Here is a 23167-nt window from a genome sequence, read left to right on the forward strand (position 1 = left end):
CAACCGCATGCATTGCACGCGACTTTCGAGCGAAGGCGACTGCGACAAACGGGCTCCGTCGCGTTGTCGCGACGGGAGCACCCACATGTTCGCGACGATTGAAAACTATTGCGTGCACGCAGGCAAATTACAAAAAAGAATTACAGAGTAGATGAATGACAACATGGCAAATTTACTATTTTCTTGTTTGAGATAAGGATGCCATAAAAGCGTTTCGCGACTTTCTTTTTTCGCAATTTATGTTTAACCGCGACAGTAGGTATGCTGTTTATCCATGGGGCGCCGGAAGCCTACATGCCTACGCTACGTCGCACTTTGCAAACTGCATTACGTTGGGGTTAGTCCACGAGACGCATCTCGACAATGTTTCCTCTTGCTGTCATAGAAGGTTTAAGAAAAGCCGCAGCGCCTCACGTCGTTGCTTCGCAGGGAGAAGGCTAACTACCTCACACGACGACGATGTTGTAGTGATGCAGAACTATCGATGGTACTATCGATAGCCGAGTCACTATCGAATATCGATGGCGAAAAATACTATCGATAGCGCTATCGATAGTCAAAAATTCAATGGTACTATCGATAGTATAAAATCAACAGCGCAGACTCACTGCAGAATAAACTTGCTTCCCCGCGCGCGTGGTACATACTGGAGCTGGAGGAGCAGGCTGAAGATCAAGAAAGTTGACATGATTGGTTCTTCACCAGAGTGCTTTGCTGACATATGATTATAAAGTCAAACTGTTCAGCTGTAGCGGATAGGAAGAACGTTACATGTGGTGGGACTGCGCGGCTTCAAATTGATATTGGATTTGTTGGAACGCACTGCGAGGCCGAGCTGGGCGAGCAGGTCGCGCAAGCAAAGTAAGCCACTCGCGTCCCAAACAACAACTGAACTTTTATTTCCTTTGAAGTGCACGAAGAAAAGTCACGTGGTTCCTCGCGCTTGCGCTGTTGGCCTTCGCGCACACACAGAAGCACACATTCGCACACCCTCAGAAGCGCCGTTTCACGGCGCTACAATACTCCCCCCCGAGTAATTGGGTCAACACCACGTTGTGGTTCATAAGTTCATTCACACGGAGGTCTTGTGTGTCGCCCACTCCGCGTGAACCTTTCGACGAATGGTTGGGCTGGTTCAGTCTGGTCTGCTGGTAGCCTTTCTGGCTGTGGAACTCGAGGTGGTGCACGCACTTCACTGCTGTCCACGTGCGCTGGTTTTACGCGGTCAAGCGAGACCACGTCATGACGGCCACCCCTGTCGATCGTGATGTGCTTTTCTCCTCGTTTCACCACCTTGAAGGGCCCATCATAAGGGGCTGGAGTGGACGCCTTATAGCGCGTCTTCTTCACGAATACGTGAGAACAGGAGGAGAGATCACTGGGGACGTGGACAGGCCGTGGTGCTGGCAGACGCGGAGGGACAGGGCGCAGCTTGCTCATAATGTCCTGCAGTCGCAGGGCGTACTTGCTGTTGGCCTGGGCGTTTGCGTTTTTACTGTCGGCGACAAACTCCCCCGGAAGGCGAAGTGTTGTGTATACGAGTTCAGCCGAGCAGCAGCCAATGTCCGCTTTCAGAGCCGACCTGATTCCCAACAAAACCAGAGGTAGAGCCTCGACCCAACTGTGACTTGAAGTTGCCGTCGGGCTAGCCTTCAGTTAGCGATGGAACCTTTCCACCATACCGTTGCTGATGGGATGGTAGGCCGTTGTTCTGATGCGCCGGATTCCTCGGACCCGCGTGATGTTCCCGAATAGGGCAGACTCGAATTGCGTTCTGCGATCCGTTGTCACAGTCGATGGGACTCCGAATCTCGCTACCCAGTGGCAGACGCTACCCAGTGGCAGTGTGCAACCGTATCGGCAGTGATATCTGAGATGGGGACGGCCTCCGGCCATCGCGTGAAGCGGTCGACGCAAGTTAGCAAGTAGTTTTGTCCTTGACAATAAGGCAATGGTCCCACAATGTCCAAATGTACATGGGAAAATCAAGTGTCCGGCTCGGGGAAAGATCCTAAGGGGGTCACAGTATGGCGCTGCACTTTGGAGCGCTGACAGGAGAGGCACTCCGAGTCCAACGTCGGACATCCGGTTTATTCCGGGCCACACGAACCTAGCTGTGCAGAGTCGCTGTGTGGCTTGGATTCCTGGATCCGAGAGGCCGTGCAGCGATTTATAAATGTTGCGGCGAAGATCCGGGGGCACGAACGCTCTGGCCCTACCGGTAGACGTGTCACAACATACAGCTCCTGTCGGCCCATCTACCCATTGCAGCTTCAAGGCGCTGGTTGTGGACTTCAGTAGGTGCTGCAATTCCGGATCGCTGCGTTGGGCCGTCATTAGTGTGGTGAAGTCAACGCCGCTTGGTAGGGTGACGGCGTTCACTGGGCTGCGCGAAAGAGCATCTGCCGCTGCGTTGTCTTTCCCGCTGACATGGCGTATATCCGTCGTGAATTCTGCAATGTAAGACATTTGGCGGAGCTCTCGTGCCACGTGTGCACCCGTATCTGAGTTGATCGCGCGCAATGCGTAAGTCAGCGGCTTGTGATCCGTGAGCACAAAAAATTCTCGACCTTCTACATAGTGGCGGAAATGTCGTATAGCCGCATATATGGCCAGGAGCTCTCTACCAAAGGTGCTGTATCGGCTTTCGGCTGGGCTCAATTTTCTGGAGAAGAAGGAAATTGGTTGCCACCTTCCGCTTGACTTCTGCTGTAGTACTGCTCCGATAGCTGCGTCTGAGGCGTCCACCATTATGCATTGCGGTACCCCGGGTTGCGGGTATGCGAGCAGGGCGGCATTCGCGAGAGACTCCTTAATATGCCGAAACGCATGTACCGCTTGGTCGTTCCACTGAATGTCGCTTGCCTTAGTTCCTGGAGTTGCTAGTAGTCTGTGCAGCGGGTGAAGGATGTGGGCGCACTTCGGAACGAACGTGCGGTAGAGGTTTACGAGTCCTAGGAACTCTCGGAGCTGACGGATGGTTTTTGGCTGTGGAAACTGCCGTACTGCTTCGACCTTGTCCGGATGTGGTTGCACTCCCGCGCTTGAAATGCTGTGGCCCAAAAATGGTAGCGCTGGTACCCTGAACACGCACTTGGCCGTATTGATAACGATACCATGTTCGGCCAGTCGCTGTAGCACGCAGCGTAGGTGACTCTCGTGCTCTTCGGGCGTGCGGCTAGCAATCAGCAGGTCATCCAGGTAAACCTTGCAAAAGTCGAGGTCCCGGACAACGCCATCCATGAATCGTGTAAACGTTTGGCCAGCATTCCGTAAGCCAAAAGGCATCCGTAGAAATTCAAACATTCCGAATGGCGTTGTTATTGCGGTCTTGGAAACATCCTCTGGTGCTACAGGTATCTGATGGTATGCTCTCACCAGATCTATTTTGGAGAAGATGTTCGTGCCCTGCAGGCCAGAGGTCAGGTCGTGGACGTGCGGCACTCGGTAACGGTCTGGCACCGTCACACGGTTTAGTGCCCTGTGATCCACGCAAGGACGCCAATCACCACCTGTTGATTTGGGGACCATGTGAAGAGGCGGCGACGCATACGGGCTGGATGAAGGGCGTACTATGCCGAGTTCCATCATATGGGAAAACACCTGCCGGGCTAGCCGTAGCTTCTCGGGCGAAAGACGCCGTGGCCGCGCGTAGACTGGTGGTCCTGTGGTTTCTATGTGATGCTGAACATCGTGTTTCACTTCGGCGAATGCCTGTTGCTGTTGCGTCAGCTCTGGGAACTCTTGTACTATGGCGGTGAAGCGCGATTCTCCTGATGGACGGAGTAGGGCGCTGAGCGGAGGACGCAAACACGGCTTGCCTTGAACCACTGCACGACATAGAGGATCCTGAAGCCGTTTGTTTCGAACATCAACCATTAGACCGAAGTGTTGCAGAAAGTCAGCGCCCAATATGGCGAACTTGACATCAGCGGCTATGAACACCCATTTGAACGTTCTGTTGAAACCGAAATTCAGCGTGAGTGAACGGTGTCCGTATGTTCGTATCACCGTGTTATTGACGGCTTGGAGTGGCGATGTAGTTGGATTCTTTCTTTCGATTTGTGACGCTGGTATCACGCTCACCTCGGCGCCTGTGTCGACTAAGAAACGAGCCCCGTTGTTGCGGTCGGTAACAAAAAATACCGAGGGACGACTTAAAGGCAGCGTGGAAGCACTGGTCGCCCTCAGTGCTTGCCGCGGTCGTTTCCCGAGCGCGCGCTGGGTGGAACACAGTTACGCGCAGCATTTCCAAACCGTCGATGATACCAGCATATATTTTGTCGCTGAGGTTGTGATAGCGACGTGTTTGGCTCGCTTGCTTTGTGTGCTGCACTGCTTGTACGCAAAGCTGATAGCATGTCGGTGAGTCGAGAAATATCTGCACACATTTGCTGCAGTTCATCCTGAGCCTGTTCTCGCACGGCAGCCAGCGATGTGGGCATGGTGACCGCCATGAGCCGATCAGCGAGCTCGGCGACCGCAGCTAGGTCTTTCTGCTCTGACGCCTCGACAACCAAGCGAACACTTGACGGCAGCTTTTGCAAAAACAGTTCTCGAAACAATGGTCCGTCTACGGTGTTTGTTGTTTCGCCATGCAATAATTGCATGTGTCGCAACAGCTGACTAGGAGTACGGTCGCCGAGGTTCGTGTCGTGAAGCAATTGCTGTAGTCACTGTGATTCGGGGGGCGTGACACGGCGGATGAGCGTTTCTTTTAGTGTTACGTATGCTTTTTCAGCAGGTGGGTCGAGTAAGAGATCCCGTATTTCACTGGCTGTGGGTGGCGGGAGGCTGCTTACGACGTAGTGGTATTTGGTAAAGTCTGATGCGATGCGTCGCGCTGCGAACTGGGCCTCTACTTGAATAAACCAGAGTGCGGGGTCCGCGGTCCAAAAGGGTGGCAGCTTACCGTCAACTGAGGAGACTGTCGCATAACATCGTTGTGGACGTCAAGTCATAGTCGCGGAGTCTGTCGTCGACGTCGAAGGCATGGCGACGTTAAAGCTCAACCCTGGTGGCTGCACCACTATTCCGGGTCACCAATGTTGGAACGCACTGCGAGGCCGAGCTGGACGAGCAGGTCGCGCAAGCGAAGTAAGCCACTCGCGTCCCAAACAACAACTGAAGTTTTATTTCCTTTGAAGTGCACGAAGAAAAGTCACGTGGTTCCTCGCGCTTGCGCTGTTGGCCTTCGCGCACACACGCGCACCCTCAGAAGCGCCGTTTCACGGCGCTACAGATTTTATGATTTCAAAATAAAAAAAATATCAAAAAGGTAATTGCAAGGTGTAACTGGTTGCTTTCGGATACGAATTTATTGATGGATATTTTCCGCTATTTTCACTGCTGAAATAAATGTCTCTACCAAAAAATGCTCATAATTTAAGCGAAGCTGGTAGTAGGCTATCGCAAATATTTTGGCCATATGACCGGCCAGTAACCGCATCATTATTCACACCACTATCGATAGTATTCTCACGTGGTTGTGACGGTGAAGAATGCTGCAGCAAGACTGGGAAATACAGACACCTTTATTTGGGCGAACTTACTTGTGCCCAGAAAATCAAAATCCAAAATACAAGCGATACACGCTGCGCACTGATAGCGGCGGGAGCAGTCGCCAGCCGTTGAGTAATCTGATCATCGGTGGAACGATCACGGACTGTTTCAAATAAACGTGCCTTGTCTGACGTTCACGTGTGCATTGTTGTGAGAAACGAGTTCAAGGACGTACCGTTGCAAAGGTAGGACGTTTGCGTTACTGAAATTCTATTGTTATGGTAAATTTTCGGGCTTTCACCATAACGAACTTTCAGAAAAACGAACATTTTTCCGCGGTCCCCTGAAGTTCGTTATACCGAGATTTCACTGTACAACAAAAAACCTCACTACTCTCGCCCTCAGGGCAGTTTGCGGTGACGTTCGCTAGGGGATGCGGGAGCACATGCCGTGCAATGGCCTCGTCCGTCGTGTTGTTACTTCCTTGCACATGTTGTAGTCATTCATTCTTTAGTCATTTGCGATGGGTGTGTGCCACGGGTGCCACTTCCACGAAGACAACGTGGTTCGATGCAGAGACGACGGGCGCTCATACGCCTTTGGGGAGAAGCAAATGAGTGCTGCCAAAACCACGGCCGGTCTGGAGGCGCAGCGCTCGCTAGGAGCGAGCGCGTTCCTCCAGACCGGCCGTGCCAAAACACGCTACAAACGCCCGTCCACCACTACGCTTCCTTCTGCACCGAGTCCGCCATTTTTGTTTTCGATTGTGTTTGATATGAACACTGTCTTGTCTCGGCTCGCAATGACCAATGATGTTATTGCGGTTTGCAATATTTACTTCAATTTGCATGCAAAGTTTATTGTAAGTTATGTTCATGCCCTATAATACGCTATTAAACAGCGGGCATTGCCAAAAATAACAAATATATGTTGCGCTACTAAACCACCAATTGCCACTGCCATCATTCCAAAGCACACTTCTCTTTCTCGTGTAGCAGCGCGCCGCCAAAGTGACACTCTGTGAGCGTAAGTGCACTCGCTCAAAATGACACTAAATTTGCCAGTGTGACCGGGGTATAACCTACCATTGTCAAGTGGTGCTTCCTTCTGACAACCATAATCCAGCGAAGCGTCTACCCCCCCGCCGCTGCTTTCTTTTTCTCGAAATACCTCTTTCCGTTTCACTCACCCAATTCCTTCCGAAGGTCGTGGGATCGAATCCCGGCCACGGTGGCGACATTTTTTTCGATGGAGGCGAAAATGTTTGAGGACCGTGTACTTAGATTTAGGTGCACGTTAAAGAGCCTTAGGTGGTTGAAATTTCCGCAGCCCTCCACTACGGCATCTTTCATAATCATATCGTGGTTTTGGGATGTTAAACCCCATATATTATTATTCACCCAATTCCTTATTAAGTGTACTTTAATGCTTATTGCAATAATAACTGAACCAAAACCTAAATAAACGCAGCATGTTATAAAGCATTAATGGAAAAATATAAACGTGAAATAAACTAGGTATTCTCTGTTACCTACGTATTGCTTGCAACAGGTGACGTGACACGCCGTTCAGAAAGTACACTATAGGAGGCTTGAAGCACTGGTGGTGATGTTACTTTGTGAATGCTGTAGGCTACAGTTTTTACATTGTTAGGCGGTTTCTTATGCTTACATGTAGTGCATCTGAGGCGTGCACAGGAACGAAATATTCACATAGTCATTGTTTTTATTTTTACACCAACTAGAATATTTTGGAAATTCGTGTTGGCCTGTAACCTCATTACACTCGAACCTCGCTATAACAAAGTCGCATGTGAAACGAAAATAAGTTTGTTCTATCCTAAAATTCGTTATAACCGATAATTTGTTATATCCGTGTTCGTTATATCGAGGTCTGAGTGTATCACTGTTTGCGCAACCTACATTTCCCTACGTGTTTCTATCTGTTGGCTACCGCCACTGAATTTTCTTGCTGTTGTGTATTTACTCTCAAATTAGAGCGACATGTGCGGTTACCCTAATTAAAGACGAACTGCCTAAAGTTTGAGAGTTGTAACAAATGCAGCTTTGTAAATGATGTGGCCCCCGTTGAAGCGGTTGACGTGAGGGTGTTACACCCAGCGCAGCCTGTCAGAAAAGAAGGGAAGCACATCTCTGTGTTCGGCAGGGAGGCTGTGTGGTGGAGGCAGAGTGTCGTTGCACCTAAGCTATTCTAACACTGTGCCCTAAAGAGGCTCGCTGCTGTTCCCTGTGCACCCGCCTATCCTCGTCGACAGGGCGGTGCCACCGCGCCACCACAGCGCCATCTTTTGCTCGACGGCGAAACTAACCACGCTAACGACGACATCTGCCGGACATGCTGTTCATGTGGCGAAAACGACCTTACAGGGGGTGATAGCACCCGCACACGATGTTAAAGGTTTTAAAACTCTCAAAACACACAAAAATCCTGTCATCGTCACGCTCTACTATGCACAGTTTACGCATCTAAACACATGTTGTAGTATGCTGGGTGTCAGGCCACCGTGAGATCGAAGGAAATGTGTTGGCTGACCAGCTAGCTGCATCTGTCTATGAAAATGCTGTCGATACATCTGTTGGAACGCACTTGTCCTGGTTTCTTTCTTGTCCCGTGTTCTTTATTGGTGCTATGGTTGCCGAGGGACGCGCGGCTAGGCCAAGCGAAACAAGTATAAGCAACAGGCATCCCAAACAACAACTGAACTTTTATTATTCACTCCGAAGCTCATGATGAAAACTCACGTGGATCCTCGTGCATGCGCTCTTGTTGGCATTGTGCACGGAAGCGTCATTTCGCGGCGCTACAATACTTACTCTCTCTCTCCCCCCAGTGAATGGGTCAACACTGAGCTACAGTTCATAAGTTCATTTGCAACGGAGGTCTTGTACGCCGTCCACACCGTGTGAACCTTTCAACGACTGGTTGGGCCAGTTCAGTTTGGTCTGCCGGTCGTTCTTGTGGCTGTGGAACTTGAGATGATGCACTCACTTCACTGTTGCTGTCCAGGTGCGCTGGTTTTACGTGGTGAAGCGAAACCACGTCGTGACAGCCACCTCTGTCGATGGTGATGTGCTTTTCTCCTTGTTTCGCCACCTCAAACGGCCCATCATACGGAGGCTGGAGTGGATGCTGTACGGCGTTGTGCCTTACAAACATGTGAGAGCAGGAGAGATCACTATGGACGTGGACAAGCCGTGGTGCTGGCAGACGCGGACAGACAGCTCGTAGCTTGCTCATAATGTCCTGCAGTCGCAGGGCGTAATCGTTGTTAGCCTAGGCGTTTGCGTTTTTACTGTTAGCTACAAACTCCAATAATGCATGTTGCTGGGTGAGTCGGTCGTACATCATGAAACAAGGTACTGCACAAAGTAAACACGGACTGCGCCCGTCCTCGTTCACTTCCTTGCCCGTGTTTACTTTGCGCAGCACCTTGTTTCATGATCTACAAACTCCCCAGGAAGGCGAAGTGTTGTGCCGTATACGAGTTCAGCCGAGCAGCAGCCAGTGCCCACTTTCAGTGCCATCCTAATTCCCAATAAAACCATGGGTAGCGCCTCTACCCAACTGTGACTTGGAAGTTGCCGTCAGGTTAGTCTTCAGCTGGCGATGGAACCTTTCCACCATACCGTTGCTGAAGCGGACTCTTGATGGCAGCTTTTGCAAAAAGAGTTCTCAGAATAATACTTCGTCTCCAGTGTTTGTTGTCTTGCTGCATAATAGTTGCATGTGTGGCAACAGCTGGCCGGGAGTACGGTCGCCGAGATCCATGTCGCGAAGCAGTTGCTGTAGTCACTGCTATTCAGGGGGCGTAACACGGTGAATGAAGGTCTCTTTTGGCGTTGCATATGTTTTTTCAGCAGGAGGGTCAAGTAAAAGATCCCTTATTTCACTGGCTATGGGCGGCAAGAGACTGCTTACAATGTGGTGGTATTTGGTGAGGTCTGCTGTGATGCGTCATGCTGCGAACTGCAACTCTACTTGAATAAACCAGAGTGCGGGGTCTGCGGTCCAAAAGGGGGGCTGCTTACCGTCGACTGAAAGGGTTGTCGGCGTAGCGTCCGTCGTGGACGTCAAAGTCATAGTCGTGGAGTCTGTCATCGACGTCGAAGGCATAGCGACGTTGATGCTCAACCTGAGTGGCAGGGGTGAGACAGCTCCGCATATTACGCATTTTTGATACGATTCCGTTTTCCTGCGCCAAGCTGCTCCAGAAGCATAAAAATTGCAAAAATGCGCCGAACTGCTCCAAAACCGCCTCAAAAGCCAGAATTTTGATCAACGAAATGCGTTGGCGGGCTAGCTCGTGAGAACCCATAGTGCTTTTTTAGTGCAAAAAACGACACCACAAGAAAAAAGACAACACAGCGCTGTGTTCTGTTCTGTCTTCTCTCTTGTGGTGTCGTTTTTTGTGCTAAAAAGCACTACAGAATTTTGATGCCCACGTCAGCTCCAGTGGGGAAAAAAAAAGACTGAGTTGACAACATGATCTTAAGCAGCGCCAGGAATACCAAGAAAATATGACGTTCGCAGAACACATAGACGCGCCCAAGCGTGTTTCTTCTATGCACCTTTCTGACGAAGGCTCCCATGGTGCCGCCATAATTTCCTCTGAACTGCTGTAAATATGCATGACTCCGTGAAAATGTGCTGCGGTGCCCCGCGCGTGCTGCTTCTACTCTCTAGGCTGTGATGTTCTGGCGCGACTGTCGCTTAGCGAAAACTACCGAGTTACAGTGTACCATTTAACGAAGCCATCGCATGCCGCATCTGCACATCGGGTGTCTGCGCAAAGCAAGAGACCAACGTGGTAGCAGCACTGAAGACTCGTCGTCTAGTGCGTGCCATGAAACTTGCACGATTTGGGGACCCGTGGTGAGGGAACGCGTGGAGCGCTGGTAATTCATGCTTGTGAGCATTCAAACCAGTCAAAACAATAATAACGGACACCTCGGCATTTTATTCGTGGCTCATGGCGTGTCGGCGATCACATGGCATAGTTTTCATACGCGGTGATTTTCCACTGTGCTATGTCGGTTTTGTAATCAAAAAGCACAGCGAACACTTTGATACGCGTAACAAGCTCTGAGCGTAAGAGGCATCGGTTTGTGCCGGCTGTGGGCTACATGAGCATTTGGGCTTAGCTTTACGACCGGTGTATCGGTCGACAGCCGTTTTGCTGTGCGACTGGCAAACCGGGCCTCTGTACGTCCGGCGCTTCGTTTGCGTGAACATGTTGCTTATGCTGCATGGTGCCTGAAGCTTGCAGTGTATGGTCGGAGGGCGCTTTGCGTGACTCGCGGAGCAGCGTGGGGGGGGGGGGGGGGGGGGGGGGGAATTGCAAGTCGATGTAGAACAGGCCAACGCGGGCAGTGTTAATACTGTGTTAGCACGCGTCGAGAGGCATTATCACCCACAACCTTCCCCCAATTTCAATCATCTTCACGCTCATGAAAATGTTAGGGGTTCTGTGGCACTCTATAAAAGCCGTTGGGATTCCCCAAGGTCGGAATGCTTAAAAACCCCTCTTCTAGAGATTTTGCAAGAAAGGCGGCAGCGGACTGATGCGAAGCGCGTCTTTGTCGTCCCCTAATAAAAGCGTGCAGTACGTTTACAATGGCGCTACGCTCGCAGTACCATACGATCGCGTTTGATGAGATAGTGCGGCGAGGTTTCTTGGCACCCACGCCACACTCTTGAAGGCGGTGCCGCCCGAGGTGGCCGCGAACGGCGGTGCAGCACGTTTGTTGTTGCCTGTTAAAAGCGTGCAGTAGACTTGACGCTACGCTAACCGCGCGGCCGAGCAGATAGCTGAAGGCGCTTACAGTGATGTTCTCCTAAGAAAGAGTAACACTGACCTACAGGAAGCTCTGGGGAAGCTTCAAAATCTAAATAAGCAGACGTACAAAAGCCAAAGCAGTAATCTGCTAAATCTTATCACTAACCTTAAGCGAAGGCCTACTGCTATGTAACAATTCTTGTGCATTTACAATTTTTTAGTGTTTTTGGAAAATCTGATACTTCTTAGTTTTTTTTTTCATATGTTTATGAAATGAACCTAATTTCCAGAACCTTTTTTCAATTATGTCATGTGTTCTTTTTTACTCGAGCTAGATAGTTCGCATGGTATGTATAACGGTAGTGTAGTTCATACCTGGCAATAGTCTTAAAAAAACTCTCCAAAGGCTGTTTCAGTGTTATGTGTATTCTAAGCCAATGAAAATATGTACTTCTCTCTGCAAGTTGCTACAAGTGCCTAAGATGACACATTAAATGCCGCTAACTGCTCCAAATCAAGGTTCTTCTGCTTCGAAATCTAAATTTTGCTGCTCTGAAAACTGCTCCCAATTCAGTTTCAGTCGTCTCACCCCTGCGGTGGTTGCACCACAATTCCGAGTCACCAATGTTAGAACGCGCGGCTAGGCCGAGCTAAACGAGTATAAGCAACACGTGTCCCAAGCAACAACTGAACTTTTATTCACTCCGAAGCTCCCGAAGAAAAGTCACATGGTTTCTCGTGCATGCGCTCTTGGCATTGCACACGGAAGCGCCATTTCGCGGTGCTACACTTCCATACATGTCCCTGTAATGGACCTAAAGCCCCTTTTAAGGAAAACACTTAGGGCTTACTGGCAGCACTTATGGGACAGTGAAACACTGAATAAACTGGATGTTATCAAGCCGAGCCTTGAAAATTGGTCACCAGTACCAAAGTCATGCTGCACACAAGTAGCACTTACCAGGCTAAGAATAGGGCGCACACACACAGCACAAATGCATACCTTCTGTCCAGTGGTGATCCATCTATGTGTGAGAGAGGTGGAGAACCACTTACTGTGCTTCACATCAGATCAGAATATGCTGGCTCCTTTGAGGAGCCACACTTTTCCAAGTAACCATCGAATGGCTTCGTTAAAGTAGTTGATTGCCTCACGAAGTGACCACCACAAAATCTTTTAGAATTCGTCAAGTACGAGAGTAGTTGGAGATTTTTCGCACACTGTAATTGCTTTCTCTCTTCTCTCGTCCTGATGAGCACTCTGAAAGCTAAGCAGGGAGGGATGGCACGAGGGAAAGAAGTTACGGTACGCCTGTGTCATGACCTTGAGCGTATCTTTTTTTTTTTTTTTTCTTGGAACGCAGCTTACTTTGAGTGAATACGGGCACAAGCTGGCCTCTCGCGGCAGCCACGGTAACTATGCAGCTGACGATGCTCAAATCGGCCATGAATTTGGGTATATGGCACGGTCATTTTAGTATATGACGTCATTTATGGAAACAAGAGGGAACAATTTCTAGCTGACATTGAGAATTAATTGTAAATTACAGGCCGCGTGCTGAGCTGTAATGTTTGGCTCATGAGTTCTTAGGAGCCACGACTACCGATTGGCAGCGTTTTCTGACCATGCTGAAAAAGTGCTGCAGGACCCCTTTAAGATAAGGAGGCCATATTGCTTTTTTAGCGCAAAAAACGACACCACAAGAAAGAAGACGGAACACAGCGCTACTCTCAACTGACATGGTTTATTGCGTCACTCCACTCTTTATAGCAGCCAGATACCGGCAGGACATGCGCCGTGCACCCTATGCGCACAACCACTACACCTTGGACACCTGAGCGCAATCATGAAAGCGCATGCAAAAAGCAAAATTCAGCAGAAAACAAGGTAATGGAAGGCACACTAATGCACTGCGACCCCAATGATTGAATGAAAAAAGCTTCCGATAATTCTCGGGCGGTGGTGTCACGACTCTTCTTTAAGATAGTGGTTAGTCTAAACAAGGCTTGACAATTGCATTTTTTGCAGTGTTGAGCTAAATGTGAGCCTGTACCAGTCGGCAGGGATCGCTCATGTTCTTTAAGGCGCTCATTCACACAACGGCCTGACTGACCTACATACACTTTGCCACAAGAGAGTGGAATCTTGTAGACCACCCCTACGCTGCACTCGACAAACTTCTGGTGTCTCTTTTCACATTGCGGCTTTTTGTTTTCTTTACAAACACGCGCCTGCACAACATAGACAGTTTCCGGGGGGCAGAAAATAGAACCGGGATTTGGTACCTAGTGGCCACATTCTTAAGATTGTGAGCCACTTTATGGCAATACGGCACTACTACTGGCTTCTTCTCTGTGTCGTTTCTACACCTCTGGCGCTTGCCTTTCAGCTTCTGAAGCAAAACTTCAGAGACCGACGTCACAACCACACTTGGGTAACGCGCATCCTGCAACCTTTTTAACTGCGCGTTAAAGCTCTCATTAGCTGTGTGATGGCACGTTTCACAACCTTAGAGTGCGCAGACTCGTATGGCAGAAGACCCTTACGTGCACGCGGTGAGTACATCCAGCAGGCATGACCTGCTTGTAAGGAGAGTTGTAGATCCAGAAACTGCAGTTTACCATGGTAAACTGCATGCAGGCATGACCTGCTTGTAAGGAAAGTTGTAGATCCAGAAACTGCAGTTTACTATGGTAAACTGCAGTTTACCATGGTAAATGCGCAGTTAAAAAGGTTGCAGGATGCGCGTTACCCAATTGTGGTGACGTCGGTCTCTGAAGTTTTGCTTCAGAAGCTGAAAGGCAAGTGCCAGAGGTGTAGAAACGACACAGAGAAGAAGCCAGTAGTAGTGCCGTATTGCCAAAAAGTGGCTCACAATCTTATGAATGTGGCCACTAGGTACTAAATCCCGGTTGTATTTTCTGCCCCCCGGAAACTGTCTATGTTGTGCAGGCGCGTGTTTGTAAAGAAAACAAAAAGCCGCAATGTGAAAAGAGACACCAGAAGTTTGTCGAGTGCAGCGTAGGGGTGGTCTACAAGATTCCACTCTCTTGTGGCAAAGTGTATGTAGGTCAGTCAGGCCGCTGTGTGAATGAGCGCCTTAAAGAACATGAGCGATCCCTGCCGACTGGTACAGGCTCACATTTAGCTCAACACTGCAAAAAATGCAATTGTCAAGCCTTGTTTAGACTAACCACTATCTTAAAGAAGAGTCGTGACACCACCGCCCGAGAATTATCGGAAGCTTTTTCATTCAATCATTGGGGTCGCAGTGCATTAGTGTGCCTTCCATTACCTTGTTTTCTGCTGAATTTTGCTTTTTGCATGCGCTTTCATGATTACGCTCAGGTGTCCAAGGTGTAGTGGTTGTGCGCATAGGGTGCACGGCGCATGTCCTGCCGGTATCTGGCTGCTATAAAGAGTGGAGTGACGCAATAAACCATGTCAGTTGAGAGTAGCGCTGTGTTCAGTCTTCTTTCTTGTGGTGTCGGTTTTTGCGCTAAAAAAGCAATATGGATTCTCACCAACTAGCCCGCCAACGCATTTTGTTGAGATAAGGAGGCATGAAGGGCTCCTCACATAAGATAAGGAAATGGTCCGAGGTAAGGAGCATTTCAGAATACGGCCCTTTTTATGTTAAATCTTTGAGGGAAGCCACAAATTTAAAATGAGGGTAGAGTTTTTCATCTATGTCTGTCCACTGCCTTGATATATCAAAGCTCTTGTCATGGTTAACAGCATCATAGTTGCTAGATAAGTCTACAACACTCTGAACACTGCCATCACTACCAATGCTTTCATGCAGACATGCATCTTCAAAGCTTGACGACCCAATCAAAAGTGGCGCAAGGCTAAAGGCACGGCAGAGATGGTCGGTTCCTGGCCATACAATGTGATGCTAAAGTAATGCCAAGTGATGCTAAGTTACAAGAAATAATTTCAAGTGATGTCAAGTTCTAGTTGAGGCCAGCAGTCTCTCTTGGCAGTGCACTGCGATTCCGGGTAAGCGGCTTCCTCATCGGCAGTGCGAACCTTCTTCAGCGTCCCCATGTCTGTGTCTGGTGCATCGCCGCCATGCGGCAGCTGTCTAAGAAGTGCATGCGCAGTTGGCCGTGGCGTCACATCTGGCTCAACCAAGCAGTTGCATGCAGTGTCCAGGCAGGTGTGTGTAGGCTAGCGAAGCAGGTGCACAGCAGTGCAACCGGTTGCTAAGCAATGCACAGTGACGTCAATGGTGAGGAGTTTTTTGTCCACGTTGGACAGGCTTAAAGAGCTCCGCTGTTAAACAAGGCTCTGCTTTTGTGACTGGTGCAGCAGCAGCACCCTACATGAGGCCGGCATTTTCTGAGACCGCTGCTCAAAGAATGGAGTCTGTAGGCCCCCTAGCGTACAGAGAGGAAACTCTCCAGAACGTTAAAGTGGATTGCACAAGCCCAGCTCATTCTTGGCACATAAAAAGAGACATTTTCATCCGAGGCACTTTAACAGCATTTGGGTTTTCACAGAATGATTTATGAGCCTAAACTTGTTTCTCTTTAGTGCTACAGTAAAACCTCGATAATTCGAAGGCCGCCGGACCGCGAAAATTCTTCGAATTATGCGGATTTTCGAATTAACCAAACTGAAGAAAAAAAGCAAGAAAAACACACCACAAAATGAAATCACATCTTCCATGTGACAAAAAAAAATCACTTGAAATAATCAGTGATGCTGGATTGCTTAGTGTGGTAGTTGGCTGCCCCAAGTGCCATGTTCTCAAGCCTGCTCACAACACTTAGCATTTCACTATCACCACCGCTGCACTCGACAAAGCTGCGGAAGGTGTTCACGGCATCGACAACAGCCGCTAAAGCGGGCGCACGGGCGGGTTCGTTATCGTCACCGTCGTTGCCGTCATCGCCGACTACTCCACTGTCGACGATTTCTTCATGCACATCAGCGTACGATGTTTGTACACCTGCCTCAACATTTGTATACTCTGCGAAGCCTAGTCCGTCGCCGTCGTCTTCGCTGAAGTCTGTGATCCGGGCACACATCGAGTCTCCCTCATCGTCTAGACAGGAGGAGCTGCACACGTCATCCTGATCTTCGCCACCTTCTTTTCGGAACCCGGCATGCTCAAAGCAGCGCCTGATGACCTTTGGCTCCAACTCCTTCCACGCAAAGGCAATCAAACATATCGCACCGAGGAGGTCTACGTTGTACTGCTTTCCACTGTCGTAGCAGAGCAAAACTCGCTTCAACGGGTGGTGGCGATAAATCTTCCTCGTTTGCAGAATCACCCCTTGGTCCATCGGCTGCGATATGGCTGTTGTATTTGCAGGGAGGAAGACGATCTTGACAGCTTCCAGGTTCCCGATGACACCGTGGGCCGGGCAGTTGTCGATTACAAAGAGCACTTTCCGCCCTTTGGCAGCAAACTTCCGGTCGAGAAGCCGCACGTACTCCTCAAATATTGCCGCCGTCATCCAGGCCTTCTTGTTATGCCTGTGTATGACGATATCTTTTGCGGGAAGGCGCGCATTCTTGAAGCATCTAGGCTTACCCACCCGGCCGATGACGAGCAATGGGAGCTTGTTGTTTCCCGACATGTTCGCGCCGAACAAAATAGAAATCCTTTCCTTAGGCTGCTTTCTCCCCGAGACAGTGGTATCCTTTGCAGCGAATGTTTTTGAAGGAAGCATCTTATAAAATAAAGCTGCCCCATCCAAGTTGTAGACATCGTCCTCTGCAAACTCCTGAAGCAGCGGTGCTAAAGTGCGTTTCCGCCAGTCGTCAACGACGTTTGAGTCCGTGCTATCGCTTTCCCCACACACTGCTAAGTACGTAAGGTTGTTCCGCTCCTTAAACCGAGAGAACCAACCGTTGCTGCACTTGAAGCCTTCGTGGCCAAGGCGCAGGGCCAGCTCGTCAGCCTTCTCACGAAGAATGGTGCCGTTCACGGGGAGGTGAGCGGCGTTTGCATGCTGGAGCCACTTCATTAAAGCGGCTTCAACGTCCGGGTACGTTGGAAAACGAATCCTGGATCGTTTCGATGAATGCGTCTTCCCGTAAGCCTCGAACACCTCCTTATTTTTCAAAATGGTCGACAGCGTCAACAAAGGCATCTTGTACTTCTCTGCAAGTTGCGTCTTCGTGCACGTCGACTTCGCTGCCTCCTCGATTAAGGACACCTTCTCCCGAAGCGTCAGCGTCTTGTACTTCGGCATTGTGAGTCGCGCAAGCAGCCGTGATTTCGCACGCGGTTGATTCAGGCACTGGTGACAAAGCGAACACGACGAATGCAAGACTGACAAGACGGCGAACGGGCGAACCACGCTAAAAATGCATGGAGGAACCATGGGAAAATGCAACGTGGCCCACGTGAAAAACACGAAACGGAAAACGCACTTAACCAGTTGGTTTCCGGTACTGACAGGAAACGACGTCATAGTCAAACTCAGAACACGAAATAACACAAAAAACGAATGCATTCTGGCTGGCTGGCTGGCTCTGGCTGCCGTCGGATCGCCAGAAAGTCGGTGGAAAAACTGAATGTGCCCATGTCACTCAACCAACAACATGACCTCCGAGATATGTGTTGCCGGGAGGCTGTCCCCGTACGTTGCTGCTGGCGGGAAATTACGAATTATCCGGATGGAGCCCCGCGGGCTATTCAAATAATCTGGTAGAATTTGCATTGAAAATCCCGGGACCGCTCAGATTCTTCGAATTAACCGAAATTTCGATTTAACCGAGATCGAATTATCGAGGTTTTACTGTACTTTAAAAGTAATAAGTACTAAACAGTGACTTGCTTGGAACGAATTGGCCGGCCACATGTCAGCATGCACAGGCACGCTTGTGTACATAGAGTGTTGCATTCAGCTCTGCAGAATTGGTAAGGGAAGTGTTTTCTCTTTGTTCACAAGGCAGTGTAACTGAGCGTCAATTAATGTACATGTGCTTTCTTTGCAGGCCATGCGGTTCCCACCAAAGTCTTACAACAAGGACCTTGAATCGGCTGAGGTAAGCTTCTGAAAAATGCAACACAAGTCACTAAAAATGATACGTGTGGCAACAGTGCTAGGACAGCTACTTATTTAATATACTCTCAGTGCCTGATGACTTAAAATCCTGAGAGGTAGCCTACCTTTAATTGAGTGAAAAATATGAGGTGGTTTAACATTCGGTGTTGAGTAAGAAAACAAAAAGGTGAAAATGTATAGCGGGAAAACAAAGAACACTCATTTGGTTACTTCGAATTCATTTGTCGTTGAAACAGTCAAACGAACAGTTGCTCTCATTGTGAAGCAAAAGGTCGAGAACCTCCTCACACCGTTTACTCTGTCCTTTCCCTCCTGTGTTCGTTCAATTGAATGCGCAACGATTCCCACCACATCCTCACACCACACAGTGTTTTCATGGGGTTGGCAGGGCACCAAAACAAGCCGCTCAGGAAGCTTGTCCGTCGTCTGATCCATAGATAAAAAATACAGCGCCACTTGAAGGAGCGACAACCTTCTGGCTGTGGCCGCCCAAGCCACAAAGTGGATGATGTTTTGTCGGTCTTTGAATGGTTTCGTCCAACTCATCCCAGCTAGCTGCACTATCAATGTAATGAAGAAAAAAGACAATTCAGTTTCAGTTTATTATTCATAACAAAATAGAGCACGGTGCATCGTATTCATACAGTTGGGACCCCAGAACTCAATTTGAGTTGAAGAAGGGGTCCCTGTGACAGATAGTGTTATTCACATCTGTGTGAAAAGATCTTATAGATAGATGTTTACAAAACAAAATGTTATACAATGTGTAAACGGCAACTAAACTATACAAAATGTAAAAGAAAAGATTGCAAAAAAGAGAGAACAGGCAGAACGGTACACAATATGTAAAAAAAACACTAAGCTTTTGTGAATTTAAGATGTTTACAGGAGTGTGTTATTTACTCGCCTATGCAACATCATTATTTATCATTTATTATCCCTTAAGGGCCCTGGGTTGGGCATTACATAAGGGGGGGGGGAGTATCGAAATATGCATAGAAGGTCACATTTACAAAGGAAAAAGGCATGTTAGCTCTGTGCACTGCTGTGAAACCGAAAATAAAAACAAAAATGACACATGCTACGCGTTTCCGCATGCGTTTGCAAAGTATTTGCATTGTGGTTTGACATGCACAAAAGAGAGAAAGAAAAAGAAGACTAAGAACAAACAAACAAAACAAACATCATAGTACATGTTTACAAAATGATAGATGGACTGGTTTTGTAAGCAGAATCTACAATAAGGAGTGGTTTCGTTATACATTGTTACGGAGTCGAGGACAGTGATGTTATACAGTCGAACTCCGCTACAACGAACTCCGCTTCAACGAAATTTCCGGTACAACGAAAAATTCTCGGTTCCCCGTCAACAGTCCATAGGAGTCAATGCATAAATATGCTCGCCACAACGAACATTTTTTCTGCTGCCGTTCCGCTTCAACGAAATTTACCATGCCATTCTGGGCTCAAAAATTTAATTTACTGTGCAAAAAACACAATCTCGGACATTTTGATGCATTTTAGAACATAAAAATACGAATTCAAAGTCTAAATCGCGTGTTGGCACCTCCAGAAACCGCCGCTGTTGATTGAGTGTGGGGGCCGCCATTCCTTGATGGCGACGGCGATCGGACTGCCCTGCTTTCGCAACTGGTTTGAGTTGCTTCTTAGTCGCAGACAATCCGAAGCCAAAGCTCAGTGCAATCGGAACGATTCCTTTCCCGATGCTTTTCCAATGCTTTTCATGCTTTTCGCGCTTCGCTAGTGGTCAAAGCGACGGTACGTACGCGTTATCAATGCGAGCAGCCCTGGAGTGCAGTCGCGGAACGATGCCTTTTCCAATGCCTATGTTTTTCGTGCTTTTCGCGCTTGGCCAGTGCGACCGGTGGTCGGAGCAACAATTCGTCCACGTTATCAACGGGATCAGCCAGCCACGAGTGGTGGATAAGAATAGCATAGAATAAGGCGTAAGTCATCGCTCCGCGATAGCACGCCTGCATCTCGCCGTTGTCGGCGAATAGCTTGTGTTAGCGTATTAGTGCAACTGTGCAGTTTGTGTTGCGCGCCCGTGCCTCTGTTTGGTTCGTTCGCGGAAGCCGCGAACGTTGTTTCTGCGTGCTTTTCAACGTGGCGTCGCTATGCATATACGAGAATCGCGTCGTGACGCTGCTGGGGACGCAAAGGAAGCAGCAGACACTTTTTGAATTTTGGAAATAAAGGTTTCTCTGTTCTACTAGCTCAGGTCAGCCATATTTTTTTCGATTTCACTACAACGAAATGTTCGCTTCAACGAACATTTTTCCGAGCACCGTCAATTTCGTTGTAGCGGGGTTTGACTGTATAACTTTAGAGCCACAATATTTACGAAAGAATAAAGAATAAAAAGGTACAGTACAAAATATTTAATGTACACTTGTAAAAAGCAGCAGCTTCAAAGTAAGCTTCCACTTTCTTGTGTTAGTCGGTGGAGTACAGGTGTCTGCTGTCGGTCAAATTCATTTTGCTAAGTGAGCTGATACTAACTGTCTGGATTTCGAATTGTCACGTTGATGTACTATTGATTCGAGAAGCGAGTTTCATTCTTCTATGGCCAAAGGCAAGAAAGACTTACTAAATGCGGTTGTAGCGCCAGTTATACGCTGCACACTCATGGAATTGAAAAGTTGACGTGATGTTCGCACAGGCGCTATTAAAGTGGAGGTTCGAAGATCAGGGCGATTATGATACAGGTTGTGAAACAGTGTCAGACGCAGTGTCTTTCTTCGTTGTGCTAAGACCGATGGATGATTTGATGTCACTAATGCTGACCCAACTATTATACTCAGAACTGATGAAGCGAGCGGCCCTATTGTGGACGCTTTCTAACAATTCAATTAAGTAGTTTTGATGTGGACTCCATATAGCGCAGGCATATTCGAGTTTAGGTCTGACGTATACCTCATAGGCAAGTTTCGGATGTTACTCGGAGATAAAGAACGGAGCGTTTAATGAAGCCAAGTGTTTTCGATGTTTGTGCCACTAATTTCGCGATATCTTCGGACCAGTTGAGCTTGTCAGTGATAAGGACACCTAGATAACGGTACGAATTTACGCATGAAAGAGCCGTGGAGTTTAAAGTGTATGAATAATCTAGGGTGGAATGCTTTCGTGACACTTGCACGCTCTTGCATTTTGATACATTTAGCTTCATCAGCCAGTGGGTGCACCAAGTTTCTATTACATCAAGGTCTCTTTGCAGAAGTTGCTGGTCAGTGGTAGAAGTTATGCGACGATAAAGAACCCAGTCGTCCGCAAACAGGCGAATTGTGGACGCAATACCACTAGGAAGGTCATTAATGAAGACTAAAAATAAAAGTGGTCCGAGGACAGAGCCTTGAGGTATGCCTGGAATAACTTGAGAAATATTGGAGCGGTGGTTGCCAATAACAGTAAACTGAGTGCGGTCTGAAAGGAACGAAGAAATCCAGGACAGTACTAAGGGATCTATAGATAGGGAGGAAAGTTTAGCCATCAGACGTTGATGTGGGACCCGGTCAAAGGCTTTAGAAAAATCTGAGTAGATAATATCAGTCTGCAATAAAGAATCTAAATTTAAGTTAAGGTCAGTCGTGAACTCATAAAGCTTGGTATCGCAAGAAAATCCAGAGCGGAATCCATGTTGCTTGGAAAAAAAGAAACAATTTTTGTCCAGGTGAGAAGCGACTTGTGAGTTAATGATATGTTCTAGCATTTTACAAACAATACACGTTAATGAGATTGGTCTATAGTTCAAAAGATCGGAACGATCGCCTGCTTTGAAAACTGGAGTGACCTTGCTTATTTTCCAATCATCTGGAATTGAAGAAGTGCACACTGACTGACTGAAAATTGTTTCTAATATCTGGCATGAAATGTCCCTAGTACCTTTTAGGATCTTTGTAGTTATGTTGTCAGGTCCCGGAGCACTGGAGGTTTCAAGCTGTTGATAACTTTAGCTGTGCCTTCAGCTGACATGAAAATTGGAGGCATCTGGCTAAAATTAAGGCTGGGAAAGTGCGGTATATTGCGTACAGGCTCGCGAGTAAATACGGAGATAAAGAAGTCATTCATAACATCAGCACAACGATCAGGAGGAATGTTTGTGCCCTCTTGGTCATGCAAACTTATATTTTGTCAAGAGTTATGGTTCGGTAACAGAACCTTCCAGAATTTTTTCGGGCTATTTCGAATTATATTTTGCAGGTCTGTATGGAAGAATTTCTTTTTTGAGCACTTTAAAAGATTCGTATAAGCATGGAGACATTCAGAGTACTTGTCCCATTTGGATTGACAGTCTGAATTTTTGGCGACCCGGAAAAGACGTTTTTTCCTATTTAGTAGCCGTCGTAGGGCATTTGAAAACCAGTGCTTATCAGCATCACCACGAATACAGATAAGTGGTACATATGACTCCATAAGCGACAGTATTTTTTCCTTGTAAAGCAGCCAGTTAGTGTTAACTGTTCAAGTATGGGCACTTATTCTGAATTGATGAAGAAACTCTTGCAGAGCCTGGTTGATTTTCTCATAGTCGGCTTTGTTGTAGTCGCGAATATATTTTAATGATGGCCTACGGGTAGGAATTGAGACGGCCATAATAAAGAAAAGCAAGTTATGATCGCAAAGGCCACTGGTGCACGATAAAGACTGACACAACTCTGGTTCCGACACAAATACAAGATCTTGAATGCTGCTATACCGCGCGTTGGAGTTTTAACACACTGAATCAAATTGAAGGTAAGGATTAGATCAAGAAATCTTTTTGACTGACGAGAGCATGCTGACAGCTCCTCCCAATCGATGTCAGGGCAATTCAAATCT

At 48.0% G+C, this 23167-nt stretch overlaps 1 protein-coding gene across 1 annotated transcript in view; it reads left to right on the forward strand.

Moving 5' to 3' along the window:
* LOC119394571 (26S proteasome non-ATPase regulatory subunit 3) overlaps positions 1-23167 on the forward strand; it is a 197177-nt gene that overhangs the window by 148611 nt on the left and 25399 nt on the right. Inside the window, exon 11 of the mRNA XM_037661893.2 lies at positions 18258-18308. Coding sequence (XP_037517821.1) covers positions 18258-18308 — 51 coding nt within the window. The remainder of the gene's footprint in view (positions 1-18257; positions 18309-23167) is intronic.

This window comes from Rhipicephalus sanguineus, chromosome 5 (assembly GCF_013339695.2).
Source record: "Rhipicephalus sanguineus isolate Rsan-2018 chromosome 5, BIME_Rsan_1.4, whole genome shotgun sequence".
Lineage (NCBI taxonomy): Eukaryota > Metazoa > Arthropoda > Arachnida > Ixodida > Ixodidae > Rhipicephalus > Rhipicephalus sanguineus.